General features: G+C 44.5%; 1 protein-coding gene across 1 annotated transcript; it reads left to right on the top strand.

Annotated features, from left to right (window-relative positions):
- Nucleotides 1-3,429: 3,429 nt before the first annotated feature.
- LOC118796449 (importin subunit alpha-7) lies at nt 3,430-15,399 on the top strand. The gene is made up of 14 exons (XM_036555314.1): nt 3,430-3,523; nt 7,050-7,183; nt 8,018-8,113; nt 8,362-8,461; nt 8,653-8,747; nt 8,860-8,991; nt 9,239-9,327; nt 10,570-10,669; nt 11,770-11,933; nt 12,280-12,358; nt 12,897-13,022; nt 13,183-13,310; nt 14,662-14,852; nt 15,179-15,399. The coding sequence occupies exons 1-14, from the start codon at nt 3,520-3,522 to the stop codon at nt 15,364-15,366; spliced, it is 1,626 nt and encodes a 541-aa protein (XP_036411207.1). The 5' UTR covers nt 3,430-3,519; the 3' UTR covers nt 15,367-15,399.
- The last annotated feature ends 6,049 nt before the right edge of the window (nt 15,400-21,448 follow it).

Genomic DNA, 21,448 nt, shown 5'->3' with positions numbered 1-21,448 from the left:
GATGGAACAAACTTCAAATTATTTATCCAGTCTGAGTCTCTTCTACAATGAGTTCTCCCGTTCATTTCATTGCATGCATTTTGGTTACCAGTTGCGCTGAAAATATAACTTGTGTCTCCATTTTTCCCTCCAACATGGCACATGTTGCAGAGACATGGCATGAAGATGGCATGAATTAAATCTATCTGAACACACAGTACACTAAATTATGTGTATTTTAACCTTAAATAACACCTCATCCGGGCCTGAGTATTGATGTAAAATATCCATGCAACCTTTAGCATTGCATCCCGTTGGCATTCAGTAGGATATCAGACCCCTAGGTGAATAATCCACCTCCAAGCACTTAAGGAGTAATGACAGCAAAAACCCTCTTTTAGTTATCAGTGCTACGTTAAATTTGTGTTGAGTGTACACAATGATGAATTGACAATTCTGAATAAATCTAAAAACTGAATGTTGCAGTCATGACTAATGTACAATTGGTTTAAACATAAAGTCCAGTATAGCATAAATTGTAAACAAAAACTAACATAGAAACCTTTTACTCAGGTTTCATCATGCATATCAGCTTGCCTAGCTGATGTCTCATTGTGGATGCCTACACATCATCTGAGACTCAATTTAGCCAAGATCAAACTTCTGTATATTTCAGAAGGTGTTCTCCATTCAAAGATTTGACCATCAGCCCAGAAAACACCACAGGGGCAACCTCCTGTCCAGGGACTGTCAAGACCCTGGGAGTGATACTTGATAGTGATCTGACATATGTAAATCACATAGCAACAGTCAATAGGACCTACAGATGCTTCCTTTACAGCATCAGAACCCCCTACTCACCACCTAGTCAACCCAGCTCCTGGTTCAAGCCCTGGATCTCTCCAACCTAGACTACTACAACTCCCTTTTTGCTGCCCTCTCTGCCCACCTACTCAACCCAGCTGGCAACACCTCAATCCCCTACCAAGGTGTAACTGGTTTCAGCTCACATTTGTGATCTCAGCACTACATTTGGCACTAATGCTCCTTCATGTATGCTGTCCTGTATGTGCAACTGTTTCATACCACTTTATTAGATGCACCGTGTACATCTCTCTGGATAAGAGCATCTACTAAATGACAATAATGTAAAGAGTCATCAGCAGAATCTGTCTGTTAGTCCTGTATCTGGTATGACTTCATTCTGGCCTTTTTTAGCAGCTTAAGGTCCCATCCCATCCATCCAGGACTAAGTAGGTAAGCCGCCTGTGAAGATATTATTTACATGTATTCATTTGGCAGATGCTTTTATCCAAAGCAACTTACATAGGTTACAATCCTTTACAATGTTATCCATTTATACAGCTGGATATTTACTGAGGCAACTGTGGGTCAAGTACCTTGCCCAAGGGTACAGCAGCAGTGTCCCAGCGGGGATCGAACTGGCAACCTTTCGGTTAAGAGTCCTGCTCCTTAACCACTATGCTACACTTATGCCACATATTGCCACATATTATCCTACACTGATGTAAAAAGGGTAATACTCAGTTCCTAATATACAGAGAAAGAACACCTAGAACTGTTATGAATCAAACCCATTTTGTCTTGGAGCCATTAGTGGGATATTGGACCATTCTTCAAGAAGGAAAGCCTCCAGTACTTTGAGTGGTAAAGGAGGTGGAAATCAAGTCTGCACTCTGTATTCCAGTACTTCCTATGAAGGCTCAGTGATATTTACATCTGGGGATAGGGGAGACCATGGAAGGTGTTTCAGTTCATCCTGCTATTCATGAAACTGCTACTGAATCTGTTTAACAGTGTGTACAGGGGTGCTGTCATCTTAGAATATGGGAACGTCTTGAGGAAACTATGTTTACACCATAGGGTGCACCTGGTCGCCTTAAATGGCTTCATATTTCTTGGCTGTAATTCTGCCTTACAGAGTAATATTCAGAGCCAATGTCTCTCACAAGATGGCTGCACATACCATAACAGATCCACCACCATGTTGGGAACAGGTGTGGTGGTTGAAGGTTTCCTTTGTCTTAGTCCAAAAATAAACCTGCCCAGATGCTGGAAAAAGGGTAAGAAATGACTCATCACACCATATTACTTTTTTTCACTACTCAGAGGTCCAGGTTTTGTGCTCATTACACCAGGTTAATATGTATAGTTTTTGTTGAACCTTGGTCATGGAGGTGTAGATTCAGTTCTGTGGTATTTCTGAGACTGCTGTTATATGTTTTTAGTAACTATTGTGCTAAGTGTCCATCTGTGTCTGTGGGTGAGCTTTTGACTTGGGACCACACTTCCTCTTTCCTGATGCAGTTCTTCCTTGTTTGTGTCATTTCCCTTATATGTAATTAATTTGGTGGCATTTGTAAAACAAAGGATCCTGGTTTGACAACATTTAGGGTTAGGTTTAGGGTTAGTCTGATGTAAATAAGATTGCACATGATTTGTTTGCTATGACATTAATATTTGTCTCAAAGCCAAAAAAAATACAATGCCTATGTTTGTCATATTTTACTAACGTTGATGATGTACAGGGTGCACACTGCATTAGATATGTGTGTCTTAGGGACAATTCATTTAGCAAACTGATTGGTCTAGAAAACACACATGCATTGATTAAATCTAAAGGCATTCCATAACAGTGGTGAAATTCGGAAAAATCATAATCTAAACCTAGAATCAAATCATTTAAAGAGTTCTAAATATAACTCTTTGCAAGGACAAACATCATTTTGAGGTATGTTTGTATTGGAAATACAAATACAAGTAGCTACCCATTTAAATGAAAACATTTATTTAAACAGTGATATGAATTAACTTTTCAATTAGTCTGTGCTGTGTGATAATTATTTAAAGCTGGCAAAATATGTTCTAGATACCCTGTCAAAGTGGAGAATTTCTCAGATCTAAGGAAAAAAAGCTTTTTGTAAGGGGTATCCAGCTTGAAAGACTCACCTCACTATTACTATATCATTGGATGTAATGGATATGGGATTAGGGGCCCTGCTATTACCTTTTGCAAAAATGATTATCTTCCAGTTCCCATGAATTTAATGGCAGTTGTCTCAACAAGCTAAAAAAATCCATCTGCGAAAATGGCCTCCACTCTACATATATTGGTCAGGAGCAATGGCAAGAAAATCACCTTTTGGTAGGCTACCATATGACGTACATATCGGGGAAATTCAATGGCTAAACATTAAGATAATTACGCAGGCCCACCTAAATGTATAATTTTATTGTTTGTCTAAAATAGTCAATACGTTAGCCACGTTAAATATCACTCTGTTATTTTGTTATACTCATTTCCTCAAATCAAACCGATTGTGGATCATATACTATGCCATCGTTTCAAGGATGTGGAGGGGACCTAGAAATAGCCGGTATGTTTTTTGACCTCACCACGCTTCCGTATTTCTCCGACATATTGTCTGCGGACAGCAAATTCTCGAAGGCTGAGAGCGCCTAAGGATTACAATTTATTTATCAGAAGAAACAGGACAGTTTTCGGGCAGATCAGCCAAAATGGGTGAGTACTAAATGTTACACTTCACATGAAGGGGAATGCCATACAGTTATGCACACTGGGTGAAAGAATACACATCTTGTGAGGATCGTGATTGTCAAATTGAGGCTGTTGTTCTGGGCTAGCTACGTTGTTTGAACAGCGCTGTGTAGCTAGCCGGATAGCTATCAAATAGCTAATGCTGAAGGCGACAAAACATACCTCACTTTGCCGGAAAGCTAGTTAGCTAGTTATTTATTTATTTAGGAAGCTGTACTCGATGTTGAAGAGTAATTGTACGCCACTTTCAAAATAGTTCGTCTTAATCTCATCAAAATGTTTTTTCCCCATAGCTAGCCTGTCTATCAAGCTGGTTACTTCGCTAAGTAGCTAGCTAGCCGCCTGCCGGCCCTACACATTTTGGCTAACGATTTTTTAGTAGGCTAGTTACATTTGAAAGATAACAGTTGCCCACGTCAGCTAGTTAGTTAATTAAATGGTTATCGACACATTGTGTTGGAAGTGAGTTTGCCAGCTTTCAGTTAATATTTGATGGTAAGGGTTGTCAGTAGCAATTGATAACAACGCGACTGCCTTGCTAGCAGCCTGACTGCGAAGCTAGCTTGAGTTTGTGAATTCTTTGCATTTGAGCTAATTTCGCGGGCGGACTGGCCGGCTAGCCAGCTGGCGTGAGTTACTTAGCTAGCGATACATCGGTCTCCCGGGTACCACTTGTGAAAAATAGCGTAGCTCATTTAGCCAACGCTAGCTAGAAAGCCTCCTTAACACTCACGTGTCTGATTGAAACATGTCAGTGCTGGCTATTTTGGTGTTATTGCCAGCGAGGCATATGTAGGTAGCTAGCTGAAGTGGATGGTGGGTAACGTCACGTTTTCACTGCCATGGATGTAACGTTAGATGGCCGGCTAGTTAGCTAAAAACAACAGCGCATACCGTATCGTTAGCCAACAAGCTAGAAATGCTCAAATTCTAGCTTGTCTCTTGGTCCAAGTGACTTGTAGACCTGCGAGAAAAGGCCGCAGTGTAGGTAACGTACGGTGGCATCTCGAGAGATCACTTAGACCCATGCCTTCAAAATTGGGTTTACGTGACAGTTGTCATTTAAAATGTATCGTTAATTGTAGCCTGAAATAAATGTAAAGCTTTGTTAATGTGTAGGATTGTGCTTAAGCATTTCTGTGGTCCTCTTGATTGTACGAAGATGCTCTGCGGACAGAGAACAGGGTGACATCACCTCTGAATAGGTGGTACATGTCACTAAATTTAATTCCATTATTCTATCTGTTATGTGGTCTGTTCTGCCACTATCCAGTGCGTCTTCTTTCCGTTGTATCAGTTATATCAGCAGTGATTTTTCTGTAAGGTCGTTCGTGAACAGCACTGTGGCACTTCCTCTGGAAGGACTTCCCACATTAAGTCCAATTTGATTGCATTGATGTGTAGCACATACAGTGCCAGGGATGGAGTGGAGCATTTAATGTAATGATCGTGTCAGTATCATTTCATCTGTACCCCCTTGTTGGTGTGCCATCATTGACGCATCAGAGAAGAAGTGTATGCCCTATGGGATTAATCCCAGCTGACATCTTGAGTCCCCTTTTCCCCAGTTCTGTTTTTGAGCTTTGAGCTTTATCCTGCGTCTGCAGTCTGACGACGGCTGGAGGTCAAGAGGACTGAAATGTGACCAGAAGTCTAAACCCCTTTTCATGTTATTCTTAGAGTGCAAAGGCAAAGCCCCGGACTCCCCCGTGTGTGGATCTATAGAAGTACTGTATATCTGTAGTATACCATCTGCCCTCACATACCCAGAGAGAGCCCTCTCTGTTTTGGGTGGGGCCTGTGGGATAAGTGTCAACTCTGGGGCTTCTTGGTTTTTATCTACACTCCTCATGGATTTCTGAGGCGCAGAAATAGGGGCTCATCTAAAGAATCTCTTCTGTGACAGGCTCTGGGCCACCCTTCTATTTGTGAGAGCCATGTGATAGTGAACTATAACAGGAACACTGACTGGTCAGAGCTGGGGCTGACTAATATTGCTTGCGGTTAACTAAAGAAGTACTGATATAATTGTTGCTTACCCTCCCTCCTCATGCTTGGTGTGAATATTTTTTAAAGGGACAGCACACATAACCTGTTCATTTGCGGGTTTGTAAACGCCCTCAAATCAACACCCTCTGTTGATTTAGAGTATTCAACCCTGAGATCGCGATTCGAGTACTTGGATCAGTGTGCTAATGCGCAATAATTAACCCAAAAAAAATGCAGAAAAATCCAGATTTATTTGCTCTCATTGATTTTAATTAAGGAGAGCCTAAGAACTCTGCACACAGTAACAGATGAGTCATTATTTGCACAGTTGAATTGGCGTTCCCTTCACTGGTGATGTAAAACTTCACCTTAATATTTATCAACATATGATGATAGATGAAGTATGGTGTAAATATTTATAAATGTAGATTTGTCGAAATAATTCACCCAGTGCATGCAACTTTATGGACACTCCTTGCATGGGTTGGCTTATTTATGCTTATTCAGTCAGCAGTTGATTGACATCGGGATGGCAGGTATATTGGCCTCCCATCCAACCAGTCACCTCAGGCTAGAGTGAATATCAGGAATCCCTGTGGTCCTGATTAATTTTGCTGGCACTTTTATATCTTGTAGGTTCATTGTTTTGAATCAGTGGTACACAGATGCAGTGCTGATTCACTGATGTTGAATGTATGTGGATCCACTGACTGATACTGGGAGCTGAGTAAAGGAGCATCCAGTTCCTATGAAGGTCTGGTGGTCTACAGTCTGAAAGACCCTGTAACACTTTGCTACTCGCTGACTGTGGTTTAGGTGTGGTTTTAGCTTGCGGGTCGGTCCTTTGTCGCTGGCACAGGGGGTGGGGTTGCTGGCCCGCTTCCCTGGGCAGCGTGCCCCGCCCTGTGATGTCATGCCCTTTCGGGATGATTCAGGGTCCGCCGTGCCAGCGGGATGACTGCGTAAGTGCTGAGGGTGGACAGTTTGGCCATTCGTGCAAACTCTGTGATTAGCCCCTGAATACACACACACACACACACAGGCGCGTGTGTCTCTGTGTGTGCGTGTGAGGTGTTGAAGAGGGGTAAATGCAGAGTGGTAAATATATGACCTTGTAGTATTTATCCCCATGCTGGGATGTCTCAGGGGTGTGTCGCAACACTTCTTCTAAAGACATGTTTCACCATTTTTTGTACTCTTGCAGCGTCTGAGCAGGGGTGTGAATCCTGCTGTGCTCTGGCAGCAGTGTTAGACCGTTTGTTCTTGTTCTTTGGCCAGCTTGTGCAACATCTTCAAGTCATTCAGGCGAGACTGGCACGCATGGGAGATCAGTCCTCACCAAACGGCGTGTACAAGTGCAGGCGCGGCCGCCATCAGATTCACCATGGCGTTCGTCCCGACCGTTGTGTGAAACCCCCAGCAGACCGTCTGGCCGTCTGTACAGTGGGAGCGTGCCTGCCGAGTTCTGTTAATGAGTCCCGGCTTGTGTCTCGCACCGCAGAAACCACAGCCAGTCCCGCCAAGGATAACTACCGAATGAACCGCTACAAGAACAAAGCGCTGAACCTGGAGGAGATGCGGCGCCGGCGGGAGGAGGAGGGCATCCAGCTCAGGAAACAGAAACGAGAAGAGCAGGTAGGCTCCCGCCCGGGGCCGCTCCGGGGCCAGACGTGCGGCAGGGTAACCGTAAGAGCTTTACTGTGGTGCCAGGCACGTGGCTGGTCCTTGTGTGGATAGTTATTTGCAGCGTCCTGAAGAACACCTGGGGAGGCACAATACCGGCAAAAAAATGAATGCTTCAGTTAAATGTGCCTCACGTTATTTGTTGTGCCAGCCCTCAAGAAAATACAAGTGTGTGTTGCCAGAGTCTGTCCCTTTTCACATAGAATGAGAGATGTCTGTTCTACTCTTGTCTCTCTCTTTTCATCTGTTGTCCTCTCTGTCTGCTCTGTCCTCTCTGGTCCATGGGAAGCTGTCGATAAGTACGTGGGGTGCACTGCCACATAAGGAGCTTCAGTCTTTATGGTTTCCTGTTTTCATACGTGGGCAGATGTGTATTCTTTTTGGACTAGGAGTCATGTGTGTTTTAACTATATATAACTACAGTTGGTACCGTTAGGCAGTCAGTGTGGGAAAAGTACCAAAATTGACTTGCTCTGGAAAAGCAGCATTGATTGCATTATTGTTTATAAGCGTGGCAGTCGCTCTCATCTAGGGTAACTAATGTACCTCACATTTAATATATTATTGGATTATTTGTCTTGCTGTTTATGAAAGCAGTGGCAGTTAAGTACCTTGATACACAACTGCTGCCATTCCCCAACTGTGAATCAGTGCCTTAAAGTTTCAGTGACGCACTGCTATAACCCAAACAGCAGGCAGTGCTGCGGTGTGCTACTGTGTGTGGCTTATGGAGGAGAATGGAATGGATGCCAGTGTTGTAACGGGCCCTCTGTCTGTGATCGGCAGCTCTTCAAGAGAAGAAATGTGGAGATGCTGAACGAGGAGGTGGGCGCGTTCGACAGCCCCCTCATGGATGCCTTCATCAGCTCCACCATGACTGGGGTGAGTCCCTCCCTCTCCACCCCTCTGGTGCACCTATCCCAGTGTCATTAAGCGGTGTGTTCTGACTAAAAAGAGGACCATTTGAGATTTATGCAGCAGTCAGCAGGTCCAGCTCTGGCTATGTAGCATCTCCTAAAGTGTTTCTGGACTAGTGAAGAGAGGGATGGAGGCAGAGAGAATTTCTGCCTGTGTCGACAATCAGGACGGCAAACAGCGGAGTAGATGTGAAACTTTACTTGCTCTTCCAGGAGGGAGTGATCACAAGGGACATGGTGGAGATGCTCTTCTCTGATGATCCCGAGCTCCAGCTTGCCACAACACAGAAATTCCGAAAGCTGCTGTCAAAAGGTACATCATCCATCTGTGATATGGATACACCAGTGACTAAGCCTTGCTCTCTCTATAATATATATGCTGCTGAGCTCCTTCTACATGGGGGTGCTGGGGCACTGGTATGTCTGAGTGAAGTTTAGTGGAACAGGGCAGTCCTCTGTCCTCACGCCCCTGTCCCCCCCCCCCCCCCCTTCGTTCCCCTCCAGAGCCCAATCCGCCCATCGATGAGGTCATCAACACGCCCGGGGTCGTGGAGCGGTTCGTGGAGTTCCTGAAGAAGAGTATAAACTGCACGCTGCAGGTGAGGTGGGGGGGTGTTTGGCGGAGGCCGTCCCCTGAGAGCTCAGTCCCCAGAGAGCTCAGTCCCCAGAGAGTGACGTGAACGCTGTCCCCGTGTCTTGTCCCCACCCCAGTTCGAGGCAGCGTGGGCGTTGACCAACATCGCGTCGGGGACGTCCCAACAGACGAAGATCGTCATCGAAGCGGGGGCGGTGCCCATCTTTATCGAGCTCCTCAACTCCGACTTTGAAGACGTGCAAGAACAGGTGACCCTTTCGTGCCCAAATCCTATGCACCCCTCTGTATCAGAACACCAATGTCGGCAAGTCAGATTGTACAAAATTGGCATGCTAATATCAGAATGTGAGAAAGGGGTATAGTCCCCCATACCTTTTCCTTGATTCATATAGCTTAAGTACTGTTTGCAAATGCATTCGTTTCACAATTGTCCAGCGCCGAGTACTTGAGATCCTTTTATTGAGTTCCTCTGTGCTGTCTCCTGTCTCCTTCCAGGCTGTGTGGGCCCTGGGAAATATTGCAGGTGACAGTGCTGTGTGCAGAGACTACGTGTTAAACTGCAACATCCTGCCACCACTATTAATGTGAGTACCCACATCCCTATGAGCAGACGGCATGGACCGATCACTGTTCTATAACTTGTCACATCCATTCTGTTGTCTTTTGCATATATTATAAAATGGAAGTCGTATTTTTTGTTTTTCCCAGTTTCTGATGACTGATGTGTGCTGTGTGCGTAACGTTTAGAATCTTGTGTAGTATGTCCCGCCTTTCTGCCCCCCTTCTCTCCCACACGGTTGGATCTGAGTAAAGGGAAAAGTTCTCTTTCAGATTTTTTTTATGGTTGGAGTGTATCAGTCTTAAGTGGGCCGTTACCTCCTGGGACTGGGTTCTGGAAATGAACGGACCCCCATTAGTTTGTCAACAGATTGAGTTGTACCAGACAGGGTATGGGAGTGCATTGAGTGATACTTTTATTTATTCATTTCCCATGAGGCTTCAGTCATTGCTGAAATGCAGGGGTTTTTAAAGCAGGGCAGTGATTTAGCTTAAAGGGCATAGAGCGCATGGGGTTGTTACTGGTCCTTCTGCAGTTGTCCAGGTACAGGAGTTAATGTTCATACTGGATCCATTTATAAGGAACTGACTATCAAAGGAGATTCAGTAAAAATTAGGCACATTCCCTGAGTTTCTGAAGTGTCTGCCGTTTGATTCTTGATTTTCCTGTCCTCCAAAGTGTGTTAATTGACTTGTTGAGATTTGATGGAGGCTAGGGTGCTTAATTTGGGGATGATGGGCATTCTGGCGACTGAAGCATGGCCCATGAGAGTGGGAGATTTTTCCATATTTTTAGATTGATGTTGAAGTCTGTTGTGCGTATTTCTTTAAGTAGAACAAAATGTTTAGTTTAATGGTTATGTCTGCAGTAGACGTAAACATAATTTCACATTTACGTCCTATGTTTTTGTTGTCTTGACAGCCAGATCAAAACATAGTAACCACCCAGTAACTGGAAAGTCTGTCCACAGTTTTGTTTGCCTGTGTTCGTCGTATGTGACATAACAACACTTGCCGTCGTTTTGTATAGCTCTGGTGTCATCGTTCGAAAGGAAAGCAAGATACATGGCTAGTGAGCTACATGCTAACAATGCTGGACACTTTAGCTGTGGGTAACTGTATCATAAGTGTGACATAACTCGCACTGCATAACCTGGACTGAACATACGTGGGACAAATCGATTGCGCTGGTTGTTTTGGGAGATTTGGGTGAGTTGGCCTCAGTACCAACAAATCTGTAATCTGTGTCATTTTCTTCCCATTCCCAGGTTGTTGACAAAGTCCACCAGACTGACCATGACCAGAAATGCTGTGTGGGCACTGTCCAACCTGTGCCGGGGCAAGAGCCCTCCTCCAGACTTTGAGAAGGTGCCGTGCAGCCACACCAGACATTTTTGGGCGCATTCAAAATACCTGCTTTGTCTTTAACCCTTGATTATTTCTCCTGTTTAAAGTTTAAGGCATTGTGGTTGCATGCTGTATCTCACAATGTTTTTAGTTATATTATAGCTATATTAATATATTAATATATATACTATATTAATATATATTAATATATTTTAGTTATATTTGGTGTCCAGCAAACTGGTGAGGATGCGTAAGAGCCAAACATACATAACACTCCCTTAAATATTGTACTCAAAATAAAGGGCAAAATGTCACAGTGGTTACATTGAGTGGCCTCCCGTTAGTGCTTTAACGGTGATGTGCTGTATTCAGTCTGGCATCACTTCAGTGAAGGAGAAAGGGGGTTTACACTAACCTTTCTCTCATGCCCTTTAATGCAGCTGAATTCTCTAGTTGCTACACATCTAACATTTAAAGTACATTGACTTAAATATCATGCATATCGCACTCCAGCTGCTCCAAGCTTTGGAAATGGGAGCCTGATAACGTGTACCTTGCGAAAGACAAATTTAAGCCCCGTGCCTCATCCAGATAAGGGGAATAAATACAGCTGCTAATGAACCCCGGCTGTTTCTGCCGTCTGCTGTGTATCATCAGAGCTGTCTCTCTCACTAGACCAGCCGTGTCAGCGAGCAGTAGTGATGTCATTCGGCTTCGACCTCTGACCTCCCTGCAGCATTTCTGAGCTGTTTCATCTCTCTGGAATGCATCTGTTCCTGAAGTGCCTGTCGAAGGCGAAATGTACCCCCACGCAGCTTAAGTATTACACCAGACAGCAGCGCGGATGTACAGATTGCCTCAAACCAGATCTCCCAGCAGAGTGGAATGTGGTGATGGGAGGATCTGACACCGTTCCCATGGCAGCAGCCATTTTTTTGCTGCACACCAGTTGTTTTTTGACCCACATAAATGCACTGCCCGTTTATAGATGTCACAGTGCAAATTTTGTGTTCGTGTTTCTTGTGTTGGGTCAGTTAATCTGCCGTTTGCCTTTTTATCCCGCTGCAGTCTCACATTACACACACCAGAACCTGGACTGACGGGCCTTTGCATCCCTCCAGGTGTCCCCCTGCCTGCCGGTTCTGTCCCGGCTGCTGTTCAGCAGCGATCCGGACCTGCTGGCGGACGCATGCTGGGCGCTGTCCTACCTCTCAGACGGGCCCAACGAGAAGATCCAGGCCGTCATCGACTCGGGCGTGTGCAGGCGCCTGGTGGAGCTGCTCATGTGAGTGGTGGTTCCTCACTTTAGGAGAGAGAGCCCAGGCTTGTTCAGGGTGATAGCCTTGGAAAACTCAGCTAGGGGCCAGTCTTTTGACAGGCTCTAGAGCCCAGTTTGGACAGACATGACACAGCAGAGGAGGCATGTTTGCTGTGCCATTCATTCTGTGGACGCAGCAGTCATTGGTTTGGGACGCCTTTAACGCTTTTGTTGTTTTTGAAGCTCTTAGTAACATCGTAAGATAATAGCAACAGAGTGGTTGAAAGGCACGCTTTTTTAGGCCTTCTGGGAAAGATCAGCTGAGCAGATCATTTGTTTTATAATGAAAAGTGTTCCTCTCTCATGTTCCCAGGCACACAGACTACAAGGTGGCCTCGCCAGCCCTGAGAGCCGTGGGGAACATTGTCACCGGTGATGACATTCAGACACAGGTGAGTGAGGCGCTGGTCTCTGATACTTTCGGCAGAGTGAGCCTTCATGAGTTCTGGCCATTATGTGCTGTCAGTTATGAACTTCTGTGAACAAAGATTGAATGATCTTGTTCTTTGCAACATAACCTTGTAATTAATTCTTTCCTTTTATAAAGAGAACAAAGCAAATCTGTCTAATTTTCTTACTCATTAGCATGATGCCGTTTACTATCAAGCACAGCAATGTCAGTTTGCTGATATCGCTGTCAAATTGGTTAGCCCTTGACTGAAAGTAAATGGTTTGATTATTATTATATGTAGTCCTTCCTTGGTCCTTGATTGCGGTGTTACATTACGTTATTATTCGTTATTAAATGCGCCTTTATGAAGGGTGACCTCTGCTTCTTATATGTTACACATTGTCTTCTATCTATGCCTGTAGTTGGGTATTTGCTGAAGAAATTCAGCTTAGGGACCTTGTTTGAGGATACAATAGCAGTGTCCCTAGCAAGCACTTGAACCCACATCCTGAACTCACCCTGGGGTTGTTTGGTTGCAGGTGGTCCTGAACTGCTCCGCCCTGCCCTGTCTCCTGCACCTCCTGAGTAGCGCCAAGGAGTCCATCCGCAAGGAGGCGTGCTGGACCATCTCCAACATCACCGCAGGGAACCGAGCACAGATCCAGGTTCGGCAGACAAGAATCAAAGAATGCACAAACCATCAAGGGAGCACAAGGCAACCGTCTTGCCTTCCTGGTGGTTTGTGCAGCTTTTAGGAGCGGTCCTTGGCTGGGCACCTCGGTGAGCGCCGTGTCTGAACCCCTCTCTCTCCGGTTCTCCCTCCAGGCTGTAATAGACGCCAACATCTTCCCCATCCTAATAGAGATTCTCCAGAAGGCGGAGTTCCGCACAAGGAAAGAGGCAGCATGGGCGATCACAAACGCTACCTCAGGGGGGACTCCGGAGCAGATCAGGTGAGCCAGGAATTCTGGGACGGTCAGCAGAACGACACTTTCCAAAGCCGTGTCTTAAAACCGCGAGCGAAAGAGCCGCTCGAGGCCCGGCGGGCAGCGCGAGCGTAACTTTTCTGCAGCCTCATGGTTCATGTCCGACCGGACGCTCAAGTGTTTGCATTCCTGTGGCGTCTTGTGGCCCTTGCGCTGTAATGAATGTCACTCCCACTGAAGGGAGGGCTGAGCAGCCGTGGAGGCACTGCAGACCTGGCTGCGCTGAGAAGAACATGCAACCGCGCCGCGTACAGTGACGCCACACCTAAAGCGCATGGCAAATACCGCACCCATCCAGTCAGGCTCCAATTCACATTGTGTTTGTTTTTGAAACGTTTGACGGATTTGTCATGATGGTTGTCTTTGTGACGACCTAAGCACGTATTGAAATATTTGTTTTCCCGTTGTCTTTCTGTTAATTGCCTGTGTGCTACTTAATGGCATGAATTGTAGTTTGTCAGACTAACTTATGAAGCGTTATTAGCTTGTGCAAATGTCTTTGTCTTAATTGCACTAGCTTTTTTACCACCTCCCTATTCACATACAGGGGGAAACCTATCAGAGTTAATTAGGTTTACTCTGAATACATTCCTCATTACATGAGGTATGGCTCATACTGTATGAGGCTTTGCTATAATAAACCAGCAACATTGAAAGGGTAAGGTCATCTGCAGTTGTGTGGGTGAAACCAGATCACATGAGCGTGAATGTGTCCCTGGCCACACCACAGACCAGAGACGCTGCAGTGTGAGTCGCTGTTAAGAGCCATCGGCTTGTCCTCCCCCGGTTCCCTGAAATTACTATAATCCAGCGCAGCAATCTGGCAGCGGAACGGTTGCTATGTTCATCTGTGTCAAAGGTCCTCATTATCACAGAGCGGCAGGTCCAGCCCGCCCCTGTCCCGGCCTCGGCCTGCAGCTCCAGCAGGACCTTACTGGCCTCGCTGTTTACTTTAATTACATGCAATCTGAGTGTGCCCACACTGCATCCACTGTTCCTCTTTGTGTGTACATGTCCCGCCGTTCCTCTCTGCGGATTGACAGTCTCTGCTGCTCTTTAAACTCCACCCCCACGTCTTTATATGGCACGAGGTCAGCGCAGAGGTTTCGTTTTGAGTTTGTGTGCCAGTTTAGTCCACGTTTATGGTGTCGAGTGAGCGGTTCGTTCCTTCTTGTCTGCGGTGGGAGATGTTCCACATCAGAGGTGCAGTAGATGTCAGACTTGGTTGTTGTAACCCGTGTAGACAGTTTTGAAACATTTGATAAAGAATGAGGGTGACTCTGTTCTCTTCCCCCCTTCCACCTGTGCCGCTCTGCAGGTACCTGGTGAACCTGGGCTGCATCAAACCCCTCTGTGACCTCCTGACTGTCATGGACTCCAAGATCGTCCAGGTGGCACTGAACGGGCTGGAGAACATTCTGAGACTGGGCGAGCAGGAGGCCAAGAAGGACGTCAAGCAGAACGGCAGCGGCATCAACCCCTACTGCGGCCTCATTGAAGAGGCATATGGTACGTCACTGTGATACTAAACCTGTACTGCGGCCTCATTGACAAAGCCTAGGGTGTACTCTCTTTAATACTAAACCCCCTACTGCTGCCTCCACGAGGAGGCCTACGATACGCTCACAATAATACTAAACCCCTACTGCCGCCTCATCGAGGAGGCCTACAATACACTCACAGTAATGGTAAACCCCTACTGTGGCCTCCACGAGGAGGCTTAGGATACACTCACAGTAATACTAAACCCCTACTGCCGCCTCATCGAGGCCTACGGTAGAGTATGATACTGCACTTGTAGTTACCTTTTTCCACGCCCTCCCTCTCTTCCCCAGGACTGGATAAGATTGAGTTCCTGCAGAGTCACGAGAACCAGGAAATCTACCAGAAGGCGTTCGACCTGATCGAGCACTACTTCGGCGGAGAGGAGGAGGATTCCAGTCTGGCTCCGCAGGTGGACGAGAACCAGCAGCAGTACCTCTTCCCCCAGCAGGAGGCACCCATGGAAGGCTTCCAGCTATAACTGCTCCGCCCCCCCTCACACACCCCCCCGCCCACTCCCCCTCCCCCCTCCCACCCCATGCAGTCACACCTTCCAAACGCGACGACACGCAGCCGGGCCCAGGGGAAAGCCGCTTCCTGTTTGCGCCGCTCCGATCCATTCGCCGAGAACCAGAGGCCCGAGCCCGCCAAAACGAGCCCAGAAGCCGCGACCCCCCCCACCCCGTCGCCGCTTTATTACCCATGATATATTTTTTGGTTTTGGTTTCTTTCAGCACTTGTTTTTTTTGGCAGAATTTTCCTGAGAAGGATTTTCTTCAGGATAGCAGCAGGCAGGATGACCCAGTGTGGAGGTACAGGAGCTCGGAGTGTATTTTCCGGAAGGGAACACGGAGGCTGGAGAAGTCCAGCTCTGTGACGCACCTGTCTGACACCAGGAGAGATCTTCCTAAAGGAAAATGAAGAGTAGCATTGGAGGTTTTTTTTTTTTTTTTTGCCCCTTAAATTGTCTTTTTTTCCCCCTCTTCAGCCTGTGTAGGTAGGTATCACAAGCCACTCTGTGGGCAAATGTAGAATATATTTATATACTGCGACATCACAAAGAGCCCAGCTGCAATACGTCCCAGAAGCCAAAACCTATCATTTATTCTCACACCTTGCGTTTTTCCGGCATAAGAAGTAGTATGTGTCATTGAATGAGTTTGGCACTGAATATCTAAAGTTCTATCGCTACTGATACTGAATATATATATTTTTTTCCTGATTTTTTTTTTTTCTTTATTTTTTTGAAATAGCTAAAGAATTACCTTTACTTGATTTGGTTTCATTTAGATATATATTTTTTTGTTTCAGAGAATATTGGGATATGGGTGGGGTGGGTGGGCGGGGTGGGGGGGAGGGGGCTGGGATGGGACAATCGGGTGGTTTGTACATGGGTTGTGGGTGCTGGAGGCATCGTGGAAAAAGTTAGTGAGTTTCCAATGAAAATTGTATAGGATAGTAGCTGATCAAAGATGGTAAAAACTAGTGATATAATATTTGTTGTGTGCCGTGTTATTAATAACAATACATTTAAAAATATGAACTAAATTAATGAATAGATGCAAGATTTAAAAGTGCACACCTGAGGGGGGCGGGGGCCCAGGGGTTTACAGCAGCAGAAGGTAATGTACATTTGTCAAACGGAGCTTATTTTTTTATATATGCATATAGATATATTCACATTGAGAGTCTTAATTTGGCTTTCAACCTTTTTTTGTTTTTTGTTTTTTTTTTTTAGTAATTGGAGCCCAATGTAAATAGAGCCGCTGTTAGCACGTAGCCCTGGCGCCGAGTCCTCAGTCTGTGCACTTTAGGGTTTCGCATGGTGTTGATATTATATTACCAATTGTCATTTTTGCCTCCCTTGCCAAACACTTGGAGAGAAACGGGAGAGGGCGTGCTGCCGCTCCCGCCAGCCGAGTAACCAGACAACATGCGGTGATGTTTGGGGGAAAAAAAATCGCAAGAAAAGTTGCGTGTAGAGGCGGGAAATGCGTGCGTCTGACCCTGCAGGCCGCTGGCTAGAACCAGTGATGTGTTGCCTAGAACGTTTCATGATTTTCAGCATAGAAACAATTGATTTAACATTGTATAGAACCACTGTGAGAAAGATGTAGGTAGCTTTGGTTCTATAAGGCTATAGACCATGATTTCATCATTCACGTGATCTGTTGAAATTGTCCTTAAGGCTACCCAGTAGCAGAATTTCTGCAAACGGATAACGGCTAATAGGCTTGTATGAGAAGCCTCCTGGGGAAACCAAGTTGTGTCTAACCAAGGAGAAACCAGTACAGTTGTTTGGTGATGGGGACAGTACTGCGGGGGTGCTGAGTTTCATATACGAGTTGCACTGTGGCCTCAGACCAATTTAAGTCATCAGTGACCTTAATAATGGGGATATATTAAAGAATAGGGATATTTCTTCATATTTCCAGTTAGGTGCAATCAGATCAGCCTCATCCTCATCTCGCAAGTTAATTAGCTATAAAAAACCCTTTACTTTCCAAAATGGCTGCCGGCACTATATAGTGGGGGTGGAGGAGCACTTTAAGGTCCTTGTTATTTCAATAGATGGCATTATTGTTAAAGTTAGATATTGCTGTTATTGTAGTAAATGAATATGGCAAAAGGGGGAGAGGACAAATTTGCATTCTGAGATCGGACACTGTTATCAGAGTAATTCTCCTTGATTGCATATTTCTTCCACGGATCAGTGCTTTGCTTTAAAACAGTAGATAGTTTGTTCAGTCAGATATTACCCTGCCCGAGACGCACAAGGACTATGACAGCTACAGTACTAAACCAAAGCACTCGATGCATTTGATGACCTGGCGTAATGAAACTTAGCAATTCATGTGAAATATTGGCTGCTTTTTAGCAGATGGGTACTACCATGACTGAGTACAGATTTCATATAGTTAACTGCTTTATTGTAGTATACTTGCAAGCCAAGCTGTAGTTTTTCCATTTTAATCGAGATGCGATCTGGTGTAGTCAAGGCACTGATATCTTCACTTTCACAGACGTGACAAAGCATTGCCGCCATGATTGCAATACAGCCCTGCCGTGCAAACGACCAGCTTTCCTGTCTTAATTGCATTTCACAGCACCAGCAGATGCATCGGCGTAGAAATACTGCAGCTACACGCTGAAGCGTCTTCAGAGCAGTCTATAATGTGTGTCTTGATGGCACGTTTCCAGGAGGCCGGCGGGTCAGACGAATGCTGCCCTCGTTTGCGGAGCATTGTACTGACGCAAGTCTTCCAATGTTCCGCGCCTGAAAAGCTCTTGCTGTACATAGTTTATTACTATATATTTTTTTATATTTGTTCTTTTTTTTTCCGTCATCCATCTAACTGGCGACAACCAGGCTTTGGCAAGGGAAAAATTTGCTACATTTAATGACAAACGTAACCACGCTGAAATTTAGGAAACGTTCGCACACACTTCTTTCACACACGCACATACAAGACCTGCTGACACTGTACACACTTATACCCACCATAGTTACACAACACAACAGAGGAAAATGGCTTCCATAATCTAGCCTTGAAGGAACATCTTTGCATGGCTTTTTTTTTTTGTTTGTTTTTGTGCATTTTTCTGTTAACAAGATTGTCTTTTTGACTTTCATGACTAAATGCACTTAGTCTATTTTAGATTTTATTGTCCTAGATTTTGGTTTACATCTAAAGAAGGCACTCGTGCTTGCCCATATGATCATTGTATTTTGGATTTAGGAAATTTACTTTAAAAAGGATATTTTTCTTTCTTTTAAGAAAAACTATTTTTTCCCATAATTACCTCTTAAACAAAAAAAAAAAACTGTGACTCGCTGTAATGATGTCTTGTGGTGCGACTATGTCTGCCATACTCCCGAATTATGGAAGCGTTTTTCTCTACCTCTACGCCATACAGACTGGATCAGTGCTTTGTGGGGGTGGGTGGGTGGGTGGGGTTTTGGGGTGGGTGGGATTGACAGCTTAAACACTCTGATGGTGTGACATTGACTGACAGATCTGTGTGAGGGAAAAGTTTGTAAAGTATATATCCACCTTTTTTTTTTTTTTTTTCCTCCTTGACTGTGGCGCTTGCTCTGTGGTTGGTCAGCTCTCGACAACAAACCCAGCCAGTGTGCGCATATACCCCTTGAAAGCTTATGGGCACTGTCCTTTTTTTCCTGTCGTCTTCTGCATGCTTTGACTACTTCCTTCCTTCATTATTTGGATGTGACATGGTCTACTTTATGACCCCCTCCATCCCCCTTACTCAGTCGAGGGCTAACCTGCACAAATTGGTCACGTCACTTTTCAGTTCACGGTGTGGAGAGGTAGATAACAGAGCCCTTCTTGACCTTGTCATGTCATCGCTAGGGCCACATACCAGGATGTTTTGAACCAATTCACAAAGCAAGCTCATTGGTGCTTTCCATTATTTATTGTTCAGGCCATGTGTGATTGGCCCTGAGAAAATTTCCTTTAGGTGGGGTTACCTTCCAAGTTCACATAGTCACTTGCTTCAAAGGAAAAAAAGATTCCATTGAAACTCACTATCAGTTAGAAGTATGGGAGCACCATGCAGTTTTTTTTTGCAGTGTAATCTTATGTTCAGATGGACTGAGTGGGTGAAGATATGCTTTGCCACTGTATTTCAACCCAGTAAAAACCAATGCCCCTGTGTTGCTTTACTGTTTATCATAAGCACAATTGATAAAGGTGGTCTTCCTGATTCTGCTCCTCTCCTTATGCCTATAAAGCATATTGTTTTAGACATGTGACCTTTCAAAATGCTTTACGTTGGTGAAAGCCTGATTTGTGTAATTGTACTTTTTTCAACTCTTTGCTGTTCTTCTTAAAAGAAACACCAAAATCCATTGCTCCTGGTTCAGGACCCTCGATCCTAATTGAAGTCTGCTTGGCTAACTATGCAAAATGGGAGACCTTCTAACCAAGGATACCCAGCTACATGTTTTTTTTTTTCCTTTAACTGTGGAGAAATCTTCTGGGGGAGTTTCTTCCTTTCTTCCCCATTTGTAAGGCGTGGAATAGCAGATGTCAACCTTTTTTGTTTTGTTCAGCAGAGGTGGGGCAACGAAGCAGAGAAGTACCCCACAAAACAAGAATGCTGCAAACTATATTCTGTGTGTCTGAGGTGAAAAATTAGGGGGAAAAAGCTTTCATTAAATGAAACACTTGTTTAACTGCGTGACAGATGGGGTGGAGAAAGCTCCTAGGTTGGGTTCAGTTGGCAAAGAGTTACGTCATAGTTTACAGGCATGCTGGTGGGACATAGGGTATAGAGCTATTTTAGAAATTCTCCCCAGCCTGAATCTGTGGACTTCATCTCCCATCAGCACTGTTACAAAACATTGCTCAACATTTGCCTGTTGAACACACACCAGGTGCTTCAGTTTCATGAAGCTTTTTGTCCTGTTAATTTTGAAGAACTATGGGGTATTAAAAAAAGTGGAACAAACTAATAATAGAAATCATAAACAAAAAAAAAACAAAACAATGCACTCCTATTCACTAAAGTGCCAATCCGACCAATAAAGACTGAAGGTTGATGTTTATCGTCTGTCTTTACGACTTTATTTTTTACTTGAATGTGCACAAATGGTGCACAAACCATTGCTGCTTTTTCCCTTACCTAGTACAATGACATTACCCACTACAATTTCTGTAAAGAAAAATGGCATATTCTGCAGTTAGTGCACTAAATTCTTATCGGATCAGAACAGAGAAATGAATCATTTAAGATGTATATTGTTCTTTTTTTCTAATTTATTCTGTGGTACTTCTATTCAGAATTTGTCAGAAGTCAGTGCTGTTGTCATTTCTTCTTTCTGTTGTTGCTTTAACTCCACAAGACCCAGGTTGCTGATATGCAACATTTAGGACAGTTTACCTAGAGAAAAGAACATACGACCTTAAACAATTGGGCCATTCAGCCCGTTTTAGCACATTTTAACTCAATTTGCCTTTACCCGTGTAGAACCATTGTACAGCAGTTGATATCACTCAGTCGTTTCACACTTGGGAGTTCTAGGAGTTAAATGCCTTTTCTGACTTCTCATTGTTGATCGTGACATTTACTTGTTTATTGGCAGTGTTGCATATTTGTATAACTGGGTTGAAATGGATAAAATGCTCGTGAATATTTCTGGCCACGCTTTGAAGAGTGTTGGTGCTTTGTCATTTTTTTTTCAGGGACGAAACTTTGAGCTGTGTATCAACATATCATTTAGGCATTGTGATCATTCAGCTCAGTGCTGCAGTTTTTATGAATTTCTAAATAACTTCAAAAAGCAACATTTTGTCACCAGCCTTGAAGTCCTCTTATAATTATTTCTTCCATGTCAAAGGTCAGTCTGGCTCTATTTTCTCCATGACATGATTTGGGGTGGAAGAGGTGATTTTTAAGTTGAGATGACATCGCTTCATGAATCAACAGAGTTTGCGACTGGGCATTATTATTCTGATTGAAAAGAAAGATAAAGAACCATTTGGAGTAGCAATAACAAAGTTATCTTGTTGTATATCCCTCAATGATAAAGACAGTCC

This window comes from Megalops cyprinoides, chromosome 21 (genome assembly GCF_013368585.1).
Source record: "Megalops cyprinoides isolate fMegCyp1 chromosome 21, fMegCyp1.pri, whole genome shotgun sequence".
Classification (NCBI taxonomy): Eukaryota; Metazoa; Chordata; class Actinopteri; order Elopiformes; family Megalopidae; genus Megalops; species Megalops cyprinoides.
This window is presented reverse-complemented; position numbering and strand designations above follow the sequence as displayed.

Bases quoted from the DNA above. Each gene is read 5' to 3' on its own strand.
- LOC118796449 (XM_036555314.1), top strand. The intron at 13,023-13,182 runs GTTCGGCAGACA...TTCTCCCTCCAG, and splicing joins GGAACCGAGCACAGATCCAG to GCTGTAATAGACGCCAACAT. The intron at 14,853-15,178 runs GTACGTCACTGT...TCTCTTCCCCAG, and splicing joins CCTCATTGAAGAGGCATATG to GACTGGATAAGATTGAGTTC.